This window comes from Panulirus ornatus, chromosome 41, assembly GCF_036320965.1.
Source record: "Panulirus ornatus isolate Po-2019 chromosome 41, ASM3632096v1, whole genome shotgun sequence".
NCBI lineage: Eukaryota > Metazoa > Arthropoda > Malacostraca > Decapoda > Palinuridae > Panulirus > Panulirus ornatus.
The window spans coordinates 16140993-16164589 of NC_092264.1; the positions used below are offsets into that span (position 1 = coordinate 16140993).

At 37.9% G+C, this 23597-nt stretch overlaps 2 protein-coding genes across 2 annotated transcripts in view; one reads left to right on the forward strand and one right to left on the reverse strand.

The window, feature by feature from the left end:
• Nucleotides 1-12671, forward strand: part of LOC139761713 (RNA polymerase II-associated protein 3-like) — a 46626-nt gene extending 33955 nt beyond the window's left edge. The window contains exons 9-10 of the mRNA XM_071686089.1: nt 5604-5784; nt 11940-12671. Coding sequence (XP_071542190.1) covers nt 5604-5784; nt 11940-12022 — 264 coding nt within the window. The 3' untranslated portion in view covers nt 12023-12671. The remainder of the gene's footprint in view (nt 1-5603; nt 5785-11939) is intronic.
• A 1456-nt stretch (nt 12672-14127) lies between these two features.
• LOC139761712 (protein SPT2 homolog) overlaps nt 14128-23597 on the reverse strand; it is a 30958-nt gene continuing 21488 nt past the window's right edge. Inside the window, exons 5-6 of the mRNA XM_071686088.1 lie at nt 19426-20510; nt 14128-17458 (exon numbers count right to left, since the gene is read on the reverse strand). Coding sequence (XP_071542189.1) covers nt 17281-17458; nt 19426-20510 — 1263 coding nt within the window. The 3' untranslated portion in view covers nt 14128-17280. The remainder of the gene's footprint in view (nt 17459-19425; nt 20511-23597) is intronic.

Genomic DNA, 23597 nt, shown 5'->3' on the forward strand with positions numbered 1-23597 from the left:
CCGGTATACCACTTCCTTCCAATTTACTCTATTCCTTGCATGCCTTTCACCCTCCTGTATGTTCAGGCCCCTATCGCTCAAAATCTTTTTCACTCCTTCCTTCCACCTCCAGTTTGGTCTCCCACTTCTCGTTCCCTCCACCTCTGACACATATATCCTCTTTGTTAATCTTTCCTCACTCATTCTCTCCATGTGACCAAACCATTTCAATACACCCTCTTCTGCTCTCTCAACCACACTCTTTTTATTACCACACATTTCTCTTACCCTTTCATTACTTACTCGATCAAACCACCTCACACCACATATTTCCAACACTTCCACCCTCCTCTGCACAACGCTAGCTATCGCCCATGCCTCACAACCATATAACATTGTTGGAACCACTATTCCTTCATACATACCCATTTTTTGCTTTTTATTAACTTTTATTCACTTTAAAGATTTGATAAAATGAATTTTGAGACATTGAGGAGTTCGAGATTCATCAGGGTGATTGTCAAGTGACACTTTAACCCTTAGTGACAGCTGGCATCAATTGATATTTTGACTTTTCTCGCCTCTGTTTTGATACCCAGTTGACTTAGAATACTACTAGTAGCATAAATAGGTTCCTTACATTGCTGTGAAAATGTGAGAAAAGATTATACTTTACTCATTGCCTGTACAACCACCTTTCTAAGTCCAGAGTTGTCAACTTGTGGGACATACATACACAATGACTCCATGGAAAATACATAATTTGTTGGTTGACCTAAGTAATGAGGGGGAACACTTATATGTATCAATGTGTTTGGAAAGTGGAGATGAATAACATGATAAATGTGAAGAAGTAAATGATAGTGATTTTAGCAGGAAGGAGGGAGACTTGTATGGGAGGTGTCCCTACTGACCTTATGCTTCTAGAAGAAATCACATACCATTTGTGCCTAATTTACTTTTCATGCAGTTTTGGGTTAATAGAAGGCCTTGGTAACAGATGCCAATTAAAGACCAAGAATACTTCCAAAGGAAAAACAATACCAGTATCCTTCTCACCTTTGCCATTTAGGACAAGATAAACGATAAATGATTGGAATGTGAAAGCGGTAATAATGTCAAAGGGCTGCAGGAAAGAAAAGAAATTTAGGAGACAAAAGCAAATAAAATCAGAGACAAAATTACATGCTGACAGTATTTGAGAGGCAGATGGAGAAACATTGACAAATTTGAATATAATCAACCCAAAATGTGTCTAAGGGGATTGCTTTTCAAAACCTTACATGCAAGAGTATGTTATATAAAGGAAGAATGTAATTATGTTCTTCCAGAAATTTGCTGCAAATATGACAAATATTTGGACATGAGGAAATGAATGGAGGTTTGTGCACTAGCAAAGTCTAGCCAGAACAGAAATTTGCTGCATTTATATGAATCATCAAGAATATAAGAAAAATGAGAAATGTCGATATAATATCCAATAACAGAGGAATATGTGAAAAATATAAGAATTGAAACTGAGGACAGTGTAAGTGCAGTAAGGAAGGGAAATGAAGATCACCATCATTGGCAGGAATATAAAGAATATAAGACATCAGATCATGACACCAAGATGGAAAGAGAACGATATCAATTATAGGTCAGATTAAGCTAACTGCAAAAACCCACCGAACAAGTGGAACTTTTTTTTTTAGATAATCTGTTAATGCAAACGGTATGTGTATATAATGTGATCTACGTGGTGAAAATTTACACGATTTCAGTTAACCTCGGTAAAAGCAAACTGGTATATATACATAATGTGATCCATGTAATGAAAATTAACATGATGTCAATTAAACACACTAAAAGCAAACTGGTATATATACATAATGTAATGTAATCCCTGTAGTGAAAATTTACATGATGATGTCACTTAACCTCAGTAAATGCAAACTGGTATATATACATAATGTAATCCATATAGTGAAAATTTACATGATGTCAGTTATCCTCATTAAAAACAAACTAGTATAGCATAATGTAATCCACTTAAGTTTAGTGTCTGTTAATTCTCTTACATATTGAATCCACTGATTTTCCTCCCTTTTTTGAGTCTATCTGCCGCATAGCAGTTTGTTTTAACTATTGCTATGTGTCATATGAAGAGATAGGGTGGCATGTCATAGTTAAGTTTGCTTGGATATGAAGTTATAAAGATTAGCCCTTTGTAGATTTTGTAGAATTATCTTGTATAACTGTAAGCATCTTTGTTATATATTTAGTAGATGCCAAAGTACTCATTTGGTTTAGGTCCAAGTTAATCTATTTTGATTTTTTTATAAAGCTTTTCTCATGTAGCTGATTTACTGTTTTATTTCATGTATATTTCGTAGTGGTGATTTGAGAAGGAGATGGAGTGAGTATTTTGAAGGTTTGTTAAATGTGCTAGATGATAGAGTGGCAGATATAGGGTGCTTTGGACAAGGTGGTGTGCGAAGTGAGAGGGTTAGGGAGAATGATTTGGTGAACAAAGAAGAGGTAGTAAAAGCTTTGTGAAAGATGAAAGCCGGCAAGGCGGCGGGTTTGGATGGTATTGCAGTGGAATTTATTAAAAAAAAAAAAAAAGGGGGTAACTGTGTTGTTGACTGGTTGGTAAGGATACTTACTGTATGTATGACTCATGGTGAGGTGCCTGAGGATTGGTGGAATGCATGCATAGTTCCATTGTACAAAGGCAAAGGGGATAAAGGCGAGTGCTCAAATTACAGAGGTATAAGTGTGTTGAGTATTCCTGGGAAATTATATGGGAGGGTATTGATTGAGAGGGGTGAAGGCATGTACAGAGTATCAGACTGGGGAAGAGCAGTGTGCTTTCAGAAGTGGTAGAGGATGTGTGGATCAGGTGTTTGCTTTGAAGAATGTATGTGAGAAATACTTAGAAAAGCAAATGGATTTGTATGTAGCATTTATGGATCTGGAGAAGGCATATGATAGAGTTGATAGAGATGCACTGTGGAAGGTATTAAGAGTATATGGTGTGGGAGGCAAGTTGTTAGAAGCAGTGAAAAGTTTTTATCAAGGATGTAAGGCATGTGTGCGAGTGGGAAGAAAGTGATTGGTTCTCAGTGAATGTTGGTCTGCAGCAGGGGTGCTTGCTGTCTCCATGGTTGTTTAATTTGTTTATGGACGGGGTTGTTAGGGAGATGAATGCATGAGTTTTGGAGAGAGGGGCAAGTATGCATTCTGTGGTAGATGAGAGAGCTTGAGAACTGAGTCAGTTGTTGTTTGCTGATGATACAGCACTGACGGCTGATTCAGGTGACTCAGTTTGGTAAAGTATGTGAAAGAAGAAAGCTGAGAGTAAATGTGAATAAGAGCAAGGTTTTTAGGTACAGTAGGGTTAAGGGACAAGTCAGTAAGTTTGAATGGAGAAAAACTGGAGGAAGTGAAGTGATTTAGATATCTGGGAGTGGATTTGGCAGTGGATTGAACCATGGAAGCGGAAGTGAGTCACAGGGTGGTGGAGGGGGCGAAAGTTCTGGAAGTGTTGAAAAATGTGTGGAAGGCGAGAACATTATCTCAGAAAGCAAAAATGGGTATGCTTGAAGGAATAGTCGTTCCAACAATGTTATATGGTTGTGAGGCGTGGGCTATAGATAGAGTTGTGTGGAGGAGGGGGGATGTGTTGGAAATGAGATGTTTGAGGACAATATGTGGTGTGAGGTGGTTTGATCAAGTAAGTTATGAAAGGGTAAGAGAGACGTGTGCTGATAAAAAGAGTGTGGTTGAGAGAGCAGAAGAGGGTGTTTTGAAATGGTTTGGTCACATGGAGAGAATGAGTGAGGAAAGATTGACAAAGAGGATATATGTGTCAGAGGTGGAAGGAACAAGGAGAAGTGGGAGACCAAATTGGAGGTGGAAAGATGGAGTGAAAAAGATTTTGAGCGATCGGGGCTTGAACATGCAGGAGGGTGAAAAGCATGCAAGGAATAGAGTGAATTGGAACGATGTGGTATACTGGGATCAACATGCTGTCAATGGATTGAACCAGGGCATGTGAAGCATCTGGGGTACACCATGGAAAGTTTTGTGGGGCCTGGTTGTGGAAAGGGAGCTGTGGTTTTCAGTGCATTATACATGACAGCTAGAGACTGTTTGTGAACGAATGTGGCCTTTGTTGTCTTTTTCCTAGCACTACCCTGCGCGCATGCGGGGAGGGGGTTGTCATTTCATGTGTGGCAGGGTGGCGAGGGAATGAATAAAGGCAGCAATTATGAATTATGTACATGTGTATATATGTATGTGTCTCTGTATGTTTTTTTTTTTTTTTTTTTTTTTTTTATACTTTGTCGCTGTCTCCCGCGTTTGCGAGGTAGCGCAAGGAAACAGACGAAAGAAATGGCCCAACCCCCCCCCCATACACATGTATATACACACGTCCACACACGCAAATATACATACCTACACAGCTTTCCATGGTTTACCCCAGACGCTTCACATGCCTTGCTTCAATCCACTGACAGCACGTCAACCCCTGTATACCACATGACTCCAATTCACTCTATTTCTTGCCCTCCTTTCACCCTCCTGCATGTTCAGGCCCCGATCACACAAAATCTTTTTCACTCCATCTTTCCACCTCCAATTTGGTCTCCCTCTTCTCCTCGTTCCCTCCACCTCCGACACATATATCCTCTTGGTCAATCTCTCCTCACTCATTCTCTCCATGTGCCCAAACCATTTCAAAACACCCTCTTCTGCTCTCTCAACCACGCTCTTTTTATTTCCACACATCTCTCTCACCCTTACGTTACTTACTCGATCAAACCACCTCACACCACACATTGTCCTCAAACATCTCATTTCCAGCACATCCATCCTCCTGCGCACATCTCTATCCATAGCCCACGCCTCGCAACCATACAACATTGTTGGAACCACTATTCCCTCAAACATACCCATTTTTGCTTTCCGAGATAATGTTCTCGACTTCCACACATTTTTCAAGGCTCCCAAAATTTTCGCCCCCTCCCCCACCCTATGATCCACTTCCGCTTCCATGGTTCCATCCGCTGACAGATCCACTCCCAGATATCTAAAACACTTCACTTCCTCCAGTTTTTCTCCATTCAAACTCACCTCCCAATTGACTTGACCCTCACCCCTACTGTACCTAATAACCTTGCTCTTATTCACATTTACTCTCAACTTTCTTCTGGTATGTATGTATGTATGTATGTATGTATGTATGTATGTATGTATATGTATACGTTGAAATGTATAGGTATGTATATGTGCATGTGTGGACGTGTATGTGGGTGGGTTGAGCCATTTTTCGTTTGCTTCCTTGCGCTACCCCGCTGACGCGGGAGACAGCAACAAAGTATAATGAATATAAATAGATAATATTTCGTGAGAATATGGTATATCACCAACCAGAGAGAAATGTCTTGTGACTGATTAAAGCAACTAATGGCACTGTATGAGATTTTGATATGTTTCTAGTCTAGTTCTTTTGATTTTGACAGTTAAATATTTTATGGCTTAGTATTGAAATACCAGAACAAACTGTTTCTATCATGAAGGTGCTTTTACTGTTTATTTTTATGTAGCTGGTACAGTATTCATTATTTCCTTAACAGATTATTCAGCCCACATTCTTCAGCAGTGTGGACTTAGAAGTTGATACATTCATTGGTGTAGTGTCAGCTCTAAAGTCTGAGGAAGTGCCACCTTCATTAGCAGCTCAGTACATAATTGCTCTCTCTAGGTCAAGTGGATTTGCAGTCAATGTAATGTTCCTCAGTGATAAGCAAAGAAAAGGTAAGTGTCACAATTGTTGTCATATGTTAGTAAGATGTTTTTGCATTCCTTTCAGCTCATAGTTGTTATAGTTGTAACACAACCATGTCTTTATCCTTTTGTAAATCTAATTCCCATTCATCTGCAAATTTAGAATAGCTCTATCTTTTTGACAGCATCACTTCACTGCTACTTCAGCATATGAACTGTGTACCACATAACTTTCTTTCATCCTTGCATTTTCAAATTATGATTTACTGTTACAAATAATTTTTGATCATCAAAAATTGTATTTTGTATTTAATATTTTCTCATATCTAAACAACCATATGTTCATTAAATAATATGTTTATGTACATGGGTTGTTTGAAGAATCCCTTTCTAAGTAGGGTTTATCCAGTGGGATTTCACCTTCTTTGACCATCATGATATCAGTAAGGCCAGCAGATGCTTGTTCAGTGAAATCCAGCAACTGTACAGCAACCCACCCAGGCTTAGAATGTCACTGACATGATGGTGCAGTGATACATCCGATTTCATTGTTATCATTCCCTTCTTCACATTGTTGCAGTGTTGATATATTGACCACTCCTCCTACCCTGTTACTTTGAAAAAAGGGAAATGTCTTCATGGACAGGTTTTATTCTAGTGCTGCCATTTATAATAACATTATGTTGCATAATATGAGTATGCAGCATTGTTTGTGGTAAAAGAAAATACCTCCCTTCAGTTGTGAATAAGATTGAAAAATAGGGATAATATCCTAATAATTGGGGGAAAAAAGAACTGTGCCATGAAAGCTTGCAGTTACCAGGACATTGGGTTGGTGAATATCTTGTCAACATTAGGAGATTCTGGCAAAGCTAAAGTAGAGGTAAAATATAAAGAGAAAAAATGGTGGACAAACGATCAGTCCAGGTCATGAATTACAAGTACATGAGATGACTAAATCAGTTTAATCATCTCTGCTCAGGATACCTATGCAATAGTCTCAAAAGTGGTACCAATTAGTTTTGTATTTTAATCATTGAGGTACCATTAGTTAGTTCACAGTTTTGCTACAGTCCCACAAAAAATGTAAGTCAAAAGAAATTCACACAAGAAGTAAATCTAGGTGTGTTGATGATTGGGTGAGGGGGAATCTAGGTGTGTTGATGATTTGGTGAGGGGGTTAAGCTTCTGGGAATATTGAAGAATGTGTGGAAAGAGAGGTCACTATCTAGGAGGGCAAAAATGGGTTGATTTGAAAGTACAGTACAGTACAGCATGGGGCTATAGATGAGGAAGTATGGAGGAAGGTGAATATGTTGGAAATGAAATGTTTGAAAGACAATATGTGGTGTGAGGTGGTTTGATCAAGTAAGCACAGGTTGAGTATTCCTTATCTGAAATGGCTAGGACCAAGTGTTTTGGATTTTGATTTTTTTGAATTTGGAATATTTACATATCCATAATGAGATATCTTGGGGATGGGCCCCAGCTCTAAACACAAAATCCATTTATGTTTCACTTACATGCTATACATATAGCCTGAAGATAATTCATACAATATTTTTAATAATTTTGTGCATGAAACGAAGTTTGTGTAACACTGAGCCATCTGAAAGCTGAGGTGTCACATCCTCAGCCTCCCATTTGAACAGTCTGTGGTTATTTGGCACCACTTTCATTCCTGACTCTCACTTTATGTGCTACTCATAAGCAATCATTTTTTTACACTTATTCACACATAGGTACTTAACAGTAAAAATATATGAATTACCATTAATACTATACAGTGGAAAAATAATGTGTTTAGGGTAACTAAGCAGCACAGTAGCATCAGCAAAATACATGTATCAGCTGTTAAACAATAACGGTAAGCAACTACGGGTTTTCAGTTTCCACCTATGATGCTGGGTTTTGATTAAATGGTTACAGTACACTGTATTTTATTTTTTAGATTCTGTTTGAGATATAAAAACAAATAAGCATTTGATTTAAAATAATTACAGATAGCTGGAAATTTAAAGAAAACTAAATGAGGAAAATTTCAACACAATTATGTTGGTAGTCATGTTATGCTCAAACATGGCATTTTAGGTGGAGATGAAATTCAGATTTCACATGAAAATGTATTGCACTCACCAAAAAAAATTGATCTCTGCTTACAAAAGAAGATAAATGCAACAACAAATACTAGAACTACATATGGCTCAAGAAACTTGAGGGGAAGGGTACATCATTGTTGACATCATCGTGAGAAGGAACATCAGAAGTTGAGGGATCAGGAAGTGGGAGGAGGCATTCTGCTGGATGACTTTTTTAAATGTTTCCTCCAGAGTTATCTGCCTCATTAACAATGGTTTTTGTCTTAGAAGTCTTTTTTTGATTATAAAGATTGACATGCTATCTTGTTCTGTTATGAATGCATTCTTCTCTAGTCCTTCAATAAGTCCATCACACACTTTCACCATGTTGTCTGTAGGCACTTTTTCTGCAGTGTTAACAAAGTCATCTTCATCTTTATTTTTACGATCACCTTGATTCAGAACCATTTCAGCTAGTTCACTGTTTTCCACCTTGATTCAGAACCATTTTAGCTATTTCACTGTTACCCATCTGGGTATCTGCAGGCCTTTTTGAAATTTTCAACAATATCTTTGTACCAAAGAGCAGAGAATACGCAAAAAAAACAGAGTAATGCATGTAGATCTGGCGGTGACAATGGTTTGTAACAAACTGGCATCAACAGAGCACGCCGACCCAGTATACCACATCGTTCCAATTCACTCTATTCCTTGCACACCTTTCACCCTCCTGTATGTTCAGGCCCGGATCGCTCATAATCTTTTTCACTCCATCCTTCTACCTCCAATTTGGTCTTCCAATTCTCCTCGTTTCCTCCACCCGACACATATATCCTCTTTGTCAATCTTTCCTCACTCGTCCTCTCCATGTGACCAAACCAATTTCAATACACCCTCTTTTGCTCTTTCACCCACACTCTTTTTATTACCACACTTCTCTCTTACCCTTTTATTACTTACTTGATCAAGCCACCTCACGTCACATATTGTCCTCAAACATCTCATTTCCAACACATCCACCCTCCTCCGCACAACCTTATCTATAGCCCATACCTTGCAACCATATAACATTGTTGGAACCACTATTCCTTCAAACATACCTATTTTTGCTCTCTGAGACAACGTTCTTGCCTTCCACACATTTTTCAATGCTCTGAGAACCTTCGCCCCCTCCCCCACCCTGTGACTCACTTCCGCTTCCATGGTTCCATCCACTGCCAAATCCAGTCCCAGATACCTAAAACACTTCACTTCCTCCAGTTTATCTTCATTCAGATGTACCTCCCAATTAACTTGTTCCTCAACCCTACTGAACCTAGTAATCTTGCTCTTATTCACATGTACTCTCAGCTTTCTTCTTTCACACACTTTACTAAACTCAGTCACCAGCTTCTGCAGTTTCTCACACGAATCAGCCACCAGTGCTGTATCATCAGCAAAGAACAACTGACTCAGTTTTCAAGCCCTCTCATCCTCAACAGACTGCATACTTGCCCCTCTCTCCAAAACTCTTGCATTCACCTCCCTAACAACCCCATCCATGAATAAATTAAACAACCATGGAGACATCTTGCACCCCGTGCCACAAACCGACATTCACTAGGAACCAGTCACTTTCCCCTCTTCTTACTCATACACATGCTTTATATCCTTGATTAAAACTTTTCACTGCTTCTAGCAACTTGCCTCCATATACTCTTAATACCTTCCACAGATCAACTCCATAACTCCATGAATGCTACATACAAGTCCATCTGTTTTTCCAAGTATTTCTTGCATACATTCTTCAAGGCAAACACCTGATCCACACATCCTCTACCACCTCTCAAACCACTCTGTTCTTCCCCAATCTGATGCTCTGTATATGCCTTTAACCTCTCAATCAATATCCTCCCATACAATTTCCAAGGAATACTCAACAAACTTATACCTCTGTAATTTGAACACTCACCTTTATCCCCTTTGCCTTTGTACAATGGAACTATGCATACAATTTGCCAGTCCTCATGAACCATGCATACATTGAATATCCCTACCAGCCATTCAGTAACACAGTCACCCCTTTTTTTAATGGATTCCACTGCAATACCATCCAAACCCGCCATCTTACATGCTTTCATCTTCCGCAAAGCTTTCATTACCTCTTCTCTGTTTACCAAACCATTCTCCCTGACCCTCTCACTTTGTACACCACCTCGACCAAAACACCCTATATCTGCCACTTTGTCATCAAAGCACATTTAACAAAGCTTCAACATACTCACTCCGTCTCCTTTCACTTCACCACTACTTGTTATTACCTCCCCATTAGCCCCCTTCACCAATGTTCCCTTTTTTCTCTTGTCTTATGCACTTTATTTACCTCCTTCCAAAACACCTTTTTATTCTCCCTAAAATTTAATGATTCTCACCCCACCTCTCATTTGCCCTCTTTTTCACCTCTTGCACCTTTCTCTTAGCCTCCTGCCTCTTTCTTTTATACGTCTCCCTGTCATTTGCACTACTTCCCTGCAAAAATCATCCAAATGCCTCTCTCTTCTCATTCACTAAGAATCCTACTTTTTCATCCCACCACTCACTACCCTTTCTAATCTGCCCACCTCTCACCTTTTTCATGCCACAGGCATCTTTTGCTCAAGCCATCACTGCTTCCCTAAATACATCCCATTCCTCCCCCACTCCCTTTACATCATTCACTCTAATTCTGCACTCAATCTCTCTGGGTACTTCCTCACACAAGTCTCCTTTCCAGGCTCACTTACTCTCACCTCTCTCTTCACCCCAACATTCTCTCTCCTTTTCTGAAAACCTCTACAAATCTTCACCTTCGCCTCCACAAGATCATGATCAGACATCCCTCCAGTTGCAACTCTCACCACATTAACATCCAAAAGTCTCTCTTTCATGCACCTATGAATTAACATGTAGTCTAATAACGCTCTCTGGCCATTTCTCCTACTTACGTATACTTATGTATATCTCTCTTTTTAAACCAGGTATTCCCAATCACCAGTCCTTTTTCAGCACACAAATCTACAGGCTCTTCACCATTTCCATTTACAACACTGAACACCCTATGTACACCAATTATACCTTCAACTACCACATTACTCGCCTTTGCATTCAAATCACCCATCACTATAACCTGGTTTCGTGCATCAAAGCTGTTAACACACTCACTCAGCTGCTCCAAAAACACTTGCCTCTCATGATCTTTCTTCTTGTGACGAGGTGCATGGGCACCAATAATGACCCATCTCTCTCCATCCACTTTCAGTTTTACCCATATCAATCTAGAGTTTACTTTATTACACTCTATCACATATTCCCACAACTCCTGCTTCAGTAGTGCTACTCCTTCTTTTGCTCTTGTCCTCTCACCAACCCCTGACTTCACTCCCAAGACAATCCCAAACCACTCTTCCCCTTTACTCTTGAGCTTCGTTTCACTCAGAGCCAAAACATCCAGGTTCCTTTCCTCAAACATACTACATGTCTCTCCTTTTTTCTCATCTTGGTTACATCCACACACATTTAGAATAATTATGTAAATCAGAATGTTTTGAACAAGAAAAATAATTATTCATTCAGGCACCCCATTGTCACACTGGAAAGGTTAAGTTTACATGGGGGTGTTCCATTTAGATGAGTGCAACAGTTGCCATTTGTGTACATTAGATGATACAGATGAAAAGAATGAGGTATGGTTCAACTGACAGATATATTTATTAAGAGAAAAACATCTAAGTAGGGAGAGATGCATAAGAATAGAAGCAGGTTAGAATAAGAGAGAATTTAGGAACATCAGTTTTTGAAGGACTGTGTATTGCTTGAGTGTGATGAAAATATTAAAGACACGCTTCATGGTAGATTTAGATTTTATCAAATAAGACTAGTCTTGACTTCTTGACAATAGATAATAAACCACAGTCTAATGGTTCTTAAGGACAGCTTCAAATATTAGGCCAGGTTGATACATAAATAGAAGGTTTATGGGATTTATAAGGTGTGAAGGATTGGCAGCTGAAGGTTACTGCTTGATATCAAATTAAAAGTTTGTGTTTTTGCAACTTCATTCATATTACTAAGTAAATATATTTTTTTCAGTTTTGGATGATGTGATAATGAAGTGTGAGGAAGGAGAAGTCTGCAACTCCCAAATGAAGAAATTGAAAGATTGTCTGGCTTGACAGTGTATCCGGGGTTTCAGGAAGGCCTCAGAAGTATTCCTGTGTATAGAACATGCTGTTGTTAATCATCCATGTTGTTACACATGTCAGTCAATATGCATATAACTAGGGCATATCACCTTACCTATCTCTATTGTCTTTCACAGCAGTCCTAAAGATTTTACCTTATCACCATGTTATAATCCTTGTAGATAAACAAAGTCAGATTTATTTAATCTTAAAAGGAAAATTTTTGTGTTTTATTAACTGGAATGTTTAGCACTGTTTTGTTATTAATTGGAAAAAGCTTTTGTACTTGTTCATGTATTTAATCCATGCAGAACTTTAACTTTTTTATTATATTTCCCTATGTTTCATATTAAACAAAGTTCACGACATAAGAAGAATCTGTAGTTGTCATAAGTAATGTACTAAATTCTGCTTGCTTAAAAAGATTTGGGAACCATGAAAAATTTGAGGTCAGGTGTTCAAATTCAATGTTTTGAAATACAATTTGCCTACTTAAAGTTCACATATTTCTAGTAGTTTTATAAGCATTTTTCCATTTTGAAAATAGAGTAGTGCAATCAAAATCGCCTCCAAAACTTTTCGGTTATGAATTATTTCAATGCCCTTATGTAATGAATGTAATAAAGATTCAAAGCATGTTGCTGTAGATATTTTACATTCATTTCCATTTCCTGTAATTCTGAGATATGATTAGGTGAAAATAATAAGGGTTTCTTCACCACATATGAATGTGAAACAGTTGGAAAATGTTGAAGGGAAAGCAACTGTGGATAGGTAAATGTAGCTGTAAAGAGAACTATAGTAAGGAGAAATCATAATCATTTCTTCTACTATAGTGCTTCCATTTGTAGCTAACAGATATTGTAGCTGACAGTTATGTTACTACTACTACCATAAATAAAGTTCTTGTACTTTCTTCCTGACAAGCAGATTACAGATTAATATCATAAGTTTGAGATAAATTATTGGGATTACCATAGGTACATTTTTTCACCACAGAGGGATGACACGCCATTTATCATCCCCAAACTATTGATAGAGCGTGGAGCCTTTAATCTCAACTGTGAATTATCTTTGTACATGTACCCACAATGCCAAACATCCATCACCAGAAAGCACTACTTTGTTAACTATAGCAGCTGCCTTCAGCAATTTCATCTCCATTGCCTATGACTTCCCTTTATAAAGGACTACTCAGAAGTTTAGCATGTTTGTTCTTGCCTGGGTAGGATTAAAGTGCTATGATATGATTGTGAGGCTATCTACATTTGAGAAAATTTTCACTCTTTGTAGGTAATGGAAGATCATGTAGGAAGAGATTTAAAAGGATTGGAGAAAGTACTGCTCCCTTGGGAACTCCTCTGCAAAGCTTAATGGTTTTGGAGGTGAAGCCTTTATAAATGACCCTGGCTTGGCAGCATACAGGAAAGTGTAACTCATATATGTCTTTTGAGTGCAATTTCAAATGTCTACTGTGATGGTGTTTAGGTTGGGAGGATAGTTGTTTAGTGTTTGTTGAGTCATTCTGGTTTGTGTATGTATTATCAATGTTGTGTTTGTTGGGGGTGACAGAGGTGGTTTGAATGAGAAAGTACTATTGCTGTTTCAAAGAACTGAATGCTGAGCTCATTAAGTAAGATTGTACAGGGATAATCTTTGTTTCTTTGTGTAAGTAGTGAGTTTCTGTGGTTGCCTGGCAGCCCATCATTGTTCTAAGTGCTATGTTTATTGTGGTTTTCAGCTTTTTTTAGTTTTGCTTTTGACAGGGAAAGTGTAGTTTGTGGTGATGCATTAAGAGTTTTGAGGGCATCTAGTTTGTTTGGTGTCTTTGTGTTCATGTGTGGTGTGAGAAGTGAATCTCATGTATGCCCACAGGAGTTGGAGTTTTGTCAAGTAGGCGTGACTGACTGTTTCATCATTAATCGAAGAGGAGTCAGTTTGCTCAAGGACCTTGCTCTACAAGAATCCATCATATCCTTGCTCCCAAGTAAGTGGTCCTGGGGTTGTATAAAAATAATATACTTGCCTCTGGAATAAAAATAAATCATTACATCAAACTTAATCCACAGAGTAAGAAAGGCAAATAAAAACTACTGTAACAAGAATGCAGGTAATATTTTTTTAGGTTATTAAGTGTTTTTAAAGAAAAATCATAATTGCTTACAATAAGGAGGCAATCACAAACAAAAAGAGGCATATTTTGCCATATGATAAAGTAGAATTTCTTTATGAAACAGGGTTTTCTCTATTAAATATTAAATATGTGTTCTCCAACAAAACAGCTATCAGCTTGTATGCAAAAGTTATTCCCACACTCAAAGCACACGCCCACGTAAAATCTTTTTGAAACATTTTCTCACTGATCATCCATCAGAGTCAACAGAAAATTCAGATGCAGTTACTGATATCACATACATTCTGCATACATGAAAAATTCTGCATTAAGTTTACAGTTACCAACACAGTGATATACTTGCTCTTAAACAGTAACTGAATATGGCAGATAAAACAACAATCTACAAAAGTAGAGGAAAACATTAGTGGTAGCAGCTATGGAGAATTGAAAGGAGAGATAAGCCGCAAAGAAATACAGGTCTGAAAGATGAGAACACTATTGCTTTACATAGGCTGAACCCTATGAGCACTGGAGAGAGTTGTTAAGTGGATGCTGGAAACACCATTTTACCCCCCAAAAATGTGTGTATCCATGAAGATACAACCCATTCAACCATCATCAAACATATAAGGCTCACAGATGTTGGTTCACAGAACTCAATGACAGTGCAAAAACCCACCTAGGCCTGTGAGATCATGGCAGAGAGGTGAAATTGGCTGAATCACTATCCTACCCCATCTACTGACTTGCCACTTCAGAATGTGCCTTGGTTGTGTCGCTATAAGGAATTGTTCTTAAAAAAAGAGTAGACAAGGAGTGGGTATGGAAAATATATGGATGCTCAGTAGGTTCTAGTTACAGCAGAATATGTTTATTGTTTTTTTTTAACCTATATTTCTTACCTATGGAATGAGCCCTATGAGCTTCTAAAGTATAACCACATATAGGAGGGATTCCAATAAAAAGTTAAGGGGAAAAAAAAGCATGTGCCCTTAATGATATGTGGCTCCTGTTTCAGATCATACTCTTCTGATGTGCATACCCAAAGCCAGGCAAGGGTCAACCAGGTCTTAATAGAATGCTGAACAAAGATTTATTGAATTCAAAATATCTCTTTTGCTAATCTAAATCAATGACAGGCTCCTTAAGAAAGCCAAGGTAAATGCTGCTGTCCTTGCATCATGGACAATAACAGAATTTTGGCTGCAAGAGAACCATCTTCCTGATTCAAATGGAAATGTATTTTGCAGATAAAGGGCTTGATAGAACAAATAATTGCTCTAAGAAATTTTCTGAGACCAAGAAATTCTCTGACAGTCATAATTGGATGTAAAGGGGTATGCTCTTCAGTAGAAAATTTTCCAGGATTATGTAAAAATTCATATTCCTAAATTTTCAGTCTCGATTCCAGCAAGAATTTGGTAATGGAATAATCTTCATCCATGAAAGATTATCTCCAAACTTTAGTTGACTATCGTACCTAAATACCAAGAAATATCATTAACTCTCCCTGATCAGAAACCTACACGGAACAAAGTTTTCATAAGAAGATATTGTGGAGCCATAATACAGTAAATGTAAGAAAAAGAAGTAGGACCTTAGACAGTTCCTATTATGAGTGAGAGGAAGAAGCTATAAGGTTCCTCTATAAATTAAGGATATTGAAAAGCTACTTTACACAGGGTAGAAGCAGTAATGTCTAATACCACAGCCAAAGGCTTCTGTAAAGCACTCTTATGTGAAGCAAAACTGTTACTGACTTCTCTCGTCATGAAAAAGACTACAAAAATTCTACATAAAATAATTCATTTACAACATATTTGAACACTGGAATATTGGGTGGGAATTCAAATCAGTTTGGGAACTAGCTAAAAACATTAGAAGTGAACCTTGCATCATAAAATGACAATTATAGCAGTTTAGACGTTAACATCAAAAGGCCATGGACCATTCTAAAAAAATGCAAAACATAAGAAAAGTGGCAGTTCGGCTGACCCATCAGCACCATACATATAGTGCCAGCTATTGCCAGCATTCTTACCAGCTAAACTTGTACTCAAGAAATAAAAATACTTATGATTTGCATTATAGAAAGGTCATAGATGCAAGACTAATATGACATCTCTGAAGGCAAAATCAAGTAACAGCCAGGTGGTCCACTCAAGTGGAAATAAATGGGGTTGGATAGTAAGATGACACAGCCTCTCCTCTAATTGGCGATATCATAAGCCTGGCTGCTGAGTTCTGTCAATGACCATATTCTAGCCTTTGTTTTAGGACAATCAAAGACGGTGAATCTTTATGGATGCTTCTCAGTTTTGAGGTGAAATGGTGTTTTAATTTCCCACTGAGCAAGTGCTCTTTGAGCTCTCTCCATTTGTGAAAAATTGAGAAATGCCCTAGTAGAAAGAATGATACAGTATATTCAAATGTCAGGCAAGAATGACTTAATAAAAAGTATAAGAGTTAAATCCAGTAATCTCACATTGTGCAGTTGCACAGCAATGCTCTTCATTTTAGTCACTGTTCACATACTTATTAAAGTATTATTAACAGACAGATACTGTGAAATCATTAGAACAGTAACACTACACTGCAAAGTACAAAACTGACACACATTAAGCAAGTCGTTGGTATGGAAAGATTTCATTCGAAGATCCCAGTTAATGCTGGCAAAAGTCTTCATTGTCCACTGTCCTTTATCTCTTCCAAGAAGAAGACATTAATGAAACACACCAGTGAGCTTAACCATTCTGCCAAGTTTTCTTGTCGATGTAAGTATATTTTCAGGACATCTTAAATACATTAAAAACAACATGTCAAATGCAGCTGTATACCAAATTACATTAATTCTGAAAATCAAAAAAATCCTCCTATGCAGTGAACTCTAATGATGAAAGTTCTTAGGCCAATTAGGATTTTCCATTTAATTTATATATTCATGATCACATCTATTGTTATGGCCAACTTTATTACATACCAACATAACCACATTTTTCAGCAAATGAGTTGGGCTATGAAACCATTTTCAATGGCTCTTCAGTTGGTTACTGTACAAACTTGGATTTACATATCTATATATATTTATATCCTTTATACTTTACATATTTTACTATGTGTTAACCACCTCTACTCATCTTTTAGCTTTCTTCATCTGCTTCAGTCTCATCATCTTCAGTTTCTTCTCCTCCTCTTCCCTTCGCATATCTTCAAGGTCTTCTTTTAGGCCAATTTTAGCTGAAATCTTTTCTTCTTTTTCCATTTGGGAGTATGATGCTTCCATATCATTACAGTCATCATCATCAACATCTCTGCAATAAATGAAAAGTAAAGGTTTGTAAAAGAAATGAGATGGGTGAAAAGAAAGATTGGTACTGTGAAGAATGCATGAGTATATGCATATGCGCCTGCGAATATGAAGACTGCATGAGGTAAGGATGAAATCTGAATGACTGTATAATTGGTTTTGAGAAGGAGAGAAACATGGTGGTACTGAGTGATATGAATGCAAAGGCAGGATGTGATGAAATAGGCAGGATAGTTGGTAAATGAGGAGTGCCTAGAATAAATGAAAATGGAAGTTATCTTGTGGATGTCTGTGTTGAGAAGGGTTTATTCCTTGCAAACCCCTTTTTTCAGCACAAGATGATCCACATGTAAACATACATAGATAAGAAATGATGGAAAATAAGAATAAAAGGTTGAGAAAGGCTGTGGTAAATGCTAGATAACAGAGAGGATTCTTTAGAGACTCTTACCATTTTGCAGTTCTTGTAGGGTTGAGGATTAGGAAGACGTGGATGTATGGTGTATGGAAGAATAGAGAGGATGAATCAGAAAGAATGTAAGGAGGAGTATGAAAAGATGGTGACTGAAAGTTTAGATGGAAGTGAAACAAACATAGGGGTGCAGTAATGTGTGAATGAGATGTTTAAGATGTTTACAGAAAGACTTGGATGTAAAATTAGTTGATGGATACAAGGTTGTGAAAGACAAGATTAAAAAGAGAAATACATGGTGGATGGAGGAGATTCGAAATGGTGTGGAAGAGAAGAAAAGGTATATGGTAGACTACTCAAAAGGAATGTACTGATGGAAGCTCAGCAAAACACGAGGGAAGAATATAAGATGTGTTGGTGTTATATTAAGATGCTGACAGAGGAAAGCACTGAAAGACTAATAAAGATTATGGAAGAAAGTTGAGTGAAAAGTTTAGGGAAAATAAGATTTTGTACTGGAAGGAGGTAACAAAGGAAAGAGATGGATGTAAGAATGGATATGTTAATGTGAGAAGTAAGAAAGGGGAGCTGCTGAATCAAAAGAAGGAAGTGAAAGGAAGATGGAAAGAGTATTTTGAAGAACTGATGAATGTGGGAGAAGGTGAGGCAGCAGCTGTTACATAAACAGGCATGGAGGAAGGAGGAAAAAGGATAAAAGTGCATGGAGCTTTAGTAAGATGGGAGGTAAACAGGTCAATAATGAGGTTGAAGGTAAAAAAAGCACCCACAGAGTATGGAATTACATCTGAAAAGGTGAATTATGGAGGGAAAAAGCATAATAGAACGGATGCACTTGATATGTAATTTAGCATGGAAACAGGGGGTTGTGCCTGAGGATTGGATAAAAGTTATTATTGTTCGTTTATTCAAAGGAAAAGGTGCTAAGGATGTATTTAGAAATTATTGGGGAATGAATCTGTTAAGTATACCACGAAAAGAGTATGCAAGAGTGATGACTGACAGAGTAACGAAAGTGACTGAATGCAGACTAAGTGAGAAGTGAGGGGGTTTTAGGAAAGGTAGGGCATGTGTGTCAATGGATTGAACCAGGACATGTGAAGCATTTGGGGTAAACCATGGAAAGTTTTGAGGGGCCTGGATGTGGAAAGGGAGCTGTGGTTTTGTTGCATTACACATAACAGCTAGAGACTGAGTGTGAACAAATGTGGCCTTTGCTGTCTTTTCCTAGCACTACCTTGCACGCCCGAGGGGGAGGGAGGTGCCATTTTTAATGTGTGGCAGGGTGGCGATGGGAATGGATGAAGGCAGCAAGTATGGATATGTACATGTGTATATATGTTTATGTCTGTGTATGTATATGTTGAAATGTATAGTTATGTATATATGCGTGTGTGGGCATTCATGTATATACATGTGTATGTGGGTGGGTTGGGCCATTCTTGAGTCTGTTTCCTTGTGCTACCACGCTAACATGGGAAACAGCGACTAAGTATAATAATAAAAAAAATGAAGAGAAAAAGAAAATATCCAATACTCACTGATATTTTCTCTTATCATATCCAAACATTCTTCTGATTTCACTTGAGAAATCCATTTCTTCTTCTCCATCATCAATAAAGTCATCCATTTCAGAATCATATTCTTCTTCAGAGTCACTCTCAATGCGTCTTTTAGGAGGAGGATTGTATTGAGGCCTTCTCCGTACATCTGGTGGTGGGAACTCCCTCACTTTATCTTTTGAAGGAGGCTTCTGTGGTTTAGATTTCTTCATATCTTTTAGGGGAAAATCTGCAGACTTTTGAGGTTTCATATTCTTGGAAGTATAATCTTGAGAAGTAACATTCTGAGTTTTGGCAACTGGTGGCTTGAAACTTTGCATGGGTTTGGATTCTTTTACTTGAGGAGGATCATGTGCCTTCTGGCCTCCTGGAACTGCAAAATACTTTGATCTGTCAATTATTTTTGGTTCAGCCTTGGGCTTTTGCAAAGCCTGTTGTAATTTACTGTTATTTTCATGCTTTTTATTGTTCTTTTCACCATCTTTCCTAATTTTTTCTGAATCATATGAATCACTTTTTTGTTCCTTATCCTTTGGTTTATCTACTTCCTTCTTCTCAGGAGGTAATTTACCCATTCTTTTCAATTTTCTTCTTCTTTCATCCTCCAGTTCTTCTTTTTCTTTGGCTGTTAGAGGTCGGCCCACATCTTTCTTTTTCTCCTTTTCCTTTTTTTCTTCCTTTACTTCAGGCAGAGGTTCTGTTTGTTTCTTCTTTGCAACTCTAAGAAGCTCCTCAAAACTCATTGGAGGTGGTGCTACCTTAGATTTATTCTTCTCTTTGTGCTTTTTGTGTTTTTCCTTTATACTATTTTCTTTCTCTTTTTCTTTATCATTATCATACTTAAAGTTGTTGTATTTATCACTCTTGTAATTGGTGAGATTAATATTAACAGTTCTCTGGCTAGATGATGGAGGAGACTTTTCCTCAGAGGTGCTTGGAAGGATATCATACTCATCACCATCATTTATAAAATCATCACTTGCTGAATACTTGCGTTTACGTTTTCTCTTTCGTGGCCCTAATTCATCTTCCTCTTCTTTCTTTAAAGTGTTGATTACCCTGTTCTGAAAGAAAAGAAACGGTATCATGATAACTATCACAAAATCATGTGTCCAATAATTAGACGAAAATTATCCAATCTTTTATGTATAAATATATCCATATATCAACACCATATTTGTTTTTCAGTTTCACAAACTCATCCATTCATATGGCCTATATCCCTATGATTTTCTTATTCTTCACAACCAATTTTCTTATTCCATCAAGAGAATTCATCTCTTAAACTTAAGTTCTCATTTTACAGACTCATACTATTTTGCAATACAATAATGTGTTTCTTACTGATTTCCTTATTCCTCACTTACTGCTCAACTCACATTACATCACCTTCAAAAAAAATTTATTTCTACTGCTTGCATTCAAATTGTTGCTCCACTATTAAATACTTACTTCACACAACCACACAAAAGAGTGTGTGTTACCATTCCTTCTATGAAATCTCACCATATCAAATGAAACACTTCTCTTCACAGCTTCCTTTAGATAACAGCAACTTGCATGCTTTCTAACAAAGATAATCTATTCTGACTCTGTTCTCATACTTCACGACCTCGATTTTATTTGTCCTCATTTAGCTTTCCTGACACACATACTCCTCTAATTCCCCTCTTTCCTGTACCTCTTCTACTAACCCCACCATTACTACTGTATGAAGCACTACATAAACTCTGCATTGTATAACATAACTACCTACCTTTAAGTTCATTCATATACTTTCTTGATGTCTTCAATTACATCCGTTCCACTTTTTGTAATTCCACTATTACAGTACCACCATGCTATCACCCATTTTATAAGTACATTCCCTATTTCTCACTCCTTACAAAGCTCTTTAATTCTGTACCACTGCATTCACTGCCAACCTTAATATTTATCACATCACATACACATTCGATGACCACAAAGAATTAGCAAATCATTATCATATAAAACATTACATTAACCTTTTTCCGTATTATAATTCAACGTTTTTGCTAACAAATGCTACACTTCTTTAAAGAAGGTTCACTAATTTTGGTATCTTTCTCCAGGGTTTCTAAAAATCTATGTAACTATATCAATACTTAAATTGCCTTGGAAATTCCCCTCTGGTGGCAGCTTTGTTTCAATCAGAGCTAGAACATCCAGGTTCCTTTCCTTCACATACTCCCTATCTCTCCATTATTCTCATTCTGGTTACATCCAAACACATTCAGACACACTAGCCTGAGCCTTTAAAGAGGATAAGCACTCCTCGCTTGACTCCTCCTTTTGCTTGAGCTTTTAGAAATTCACAGCGATCTCTGCCACCTGATGTGACCAGCAGATGAGCCTAGACCTTGTTTTAATGTTGTTCTTACTCCATTCTTCTAGGTAAGCTCTCACACTATCACTAAATGGTCAACACTGTGAACAGATGGAGGCAGCAGGACCAGCAATCCAATCAGAGAGTGACACACCAAGGTATCCAACCAGGTGACCATCACTTGCTGGGATTGCTGGAATCAGTATCTCCTGAGAAAGACCACTGAATGGTTGAAACATTAAGGTAAGTCTCAGCTCTAACCATTTGTTTCCGTACCATTCTGTTTGCCACATATCTCATGTATATGAAAATATCCCAAAATCCAAAAAATTGAAAATCCTAAATACTTCTGGTCCCAGGCATTTTGGGTAAAGGATAATCAACCTGTACTTTGCTATAACATCATTGAAATATGCATGATAAAAACATAGACAAGTAGATAATGTATTCTAACAGCAGAAGCTGTTTTTTGATACATCAAAAAAATAGGGGTAACAGAGAGAGAGAAAGATCCAGAAATTTTGCTATAACCATGAGTTTCTGACCAGTATTAAATCTCAGTACCTCTAATTAACCATCCTGTACTCCTACAATTTTCTTTGACATTCCTTCCAGATAATAATGAAATTCCTACACGAACTGTGAATGTGAACAGAAATGAAAATACTTTCCCAGTTGGTGGGATACAATTCAGATGGTATTTTGCTGTGGCATAAATAGTATTGACGAAGCTGAAGAGGGTGTGCTGAAATTTTCTGAACAAATGAAGAGGATGAGTTCGGAGAGATTGACAAAGGTGGAGGGGACAAGGAGAAGGAAAAGACCAAACTGGAAATGGAAGGATGGAATGAAAAATGTTTTGAATGTTTGGGGCCTGAACATGCTGGAGGTTATAAGGAATGCATGGAATACAGCGAACTGGAGTGATGTGGCAAAGTGGGAGCAACATGCCCCGTGTATACATCGCATATGAAGCAGTCAGGAGGGACCATGGAAAAGTCTGTGGGACCTTGCTGTGGTGCATTATATGTTACAGCAAGAGTAGGTATGAGAACGAATGGGGCTATTACTTTCTCTATTCCTGCCACTACCTTGCTAATGAGGGAAACAGTTGCAGCAGTCAGTCTACAGTCAACCTAGCTGTTCGTCCACCCCTAGAGGTTGGTCAATAAAATTGATAACTTGCTCGAGTTAGGGTTTATATATATATATTGGATGATTGGATGGTATTGCAGTGGAATTTATTAAAAAGGGGGGTGACTGTATTGTTGACTGGTTGGTAAGGTTATTTAATGTATGTATGACTCATGGTGAGGTGCCTGAGGATTGGCGGAATGCGTGCATAGTGCCATTGTACAAAGGCAAAGGGGATAAGAGTGAGTGCTCAAATTACAGAGGTATAAGTTTGTTGAGTATTCCTGGTAAATTATATGGGAGGGTATTGATTGAGAGGGTGAAGGCATGTACAGAGCATCAGATTGGGGAAGAGCAGTGCGGTTTCAGAAGTGGTAGAGGATGTGTGGATCAGGTGTTTGCTTTGAAGAATGTATGTGAGAAATACTTAGAAAAGCAAATGGATTTGTATGTAGCATTTATGGATCTGGAGAAGGCATATGATAGAGTTGATAGAGATGCTCTGTGGAAGGTATTAAGAATATATGGTGTGGGAGGAAAGTTGTTAGAAGCAGTGAAAAGTTTTTATCGAGGATGTAAGGCATGTGTACGTGTAGGAAGAGAGGAAAGTGATTGGTTCTCAGTGAATGTAGGTTTGCGGCAGGGGTGTGTGATGTCTCCATGGTTGTTT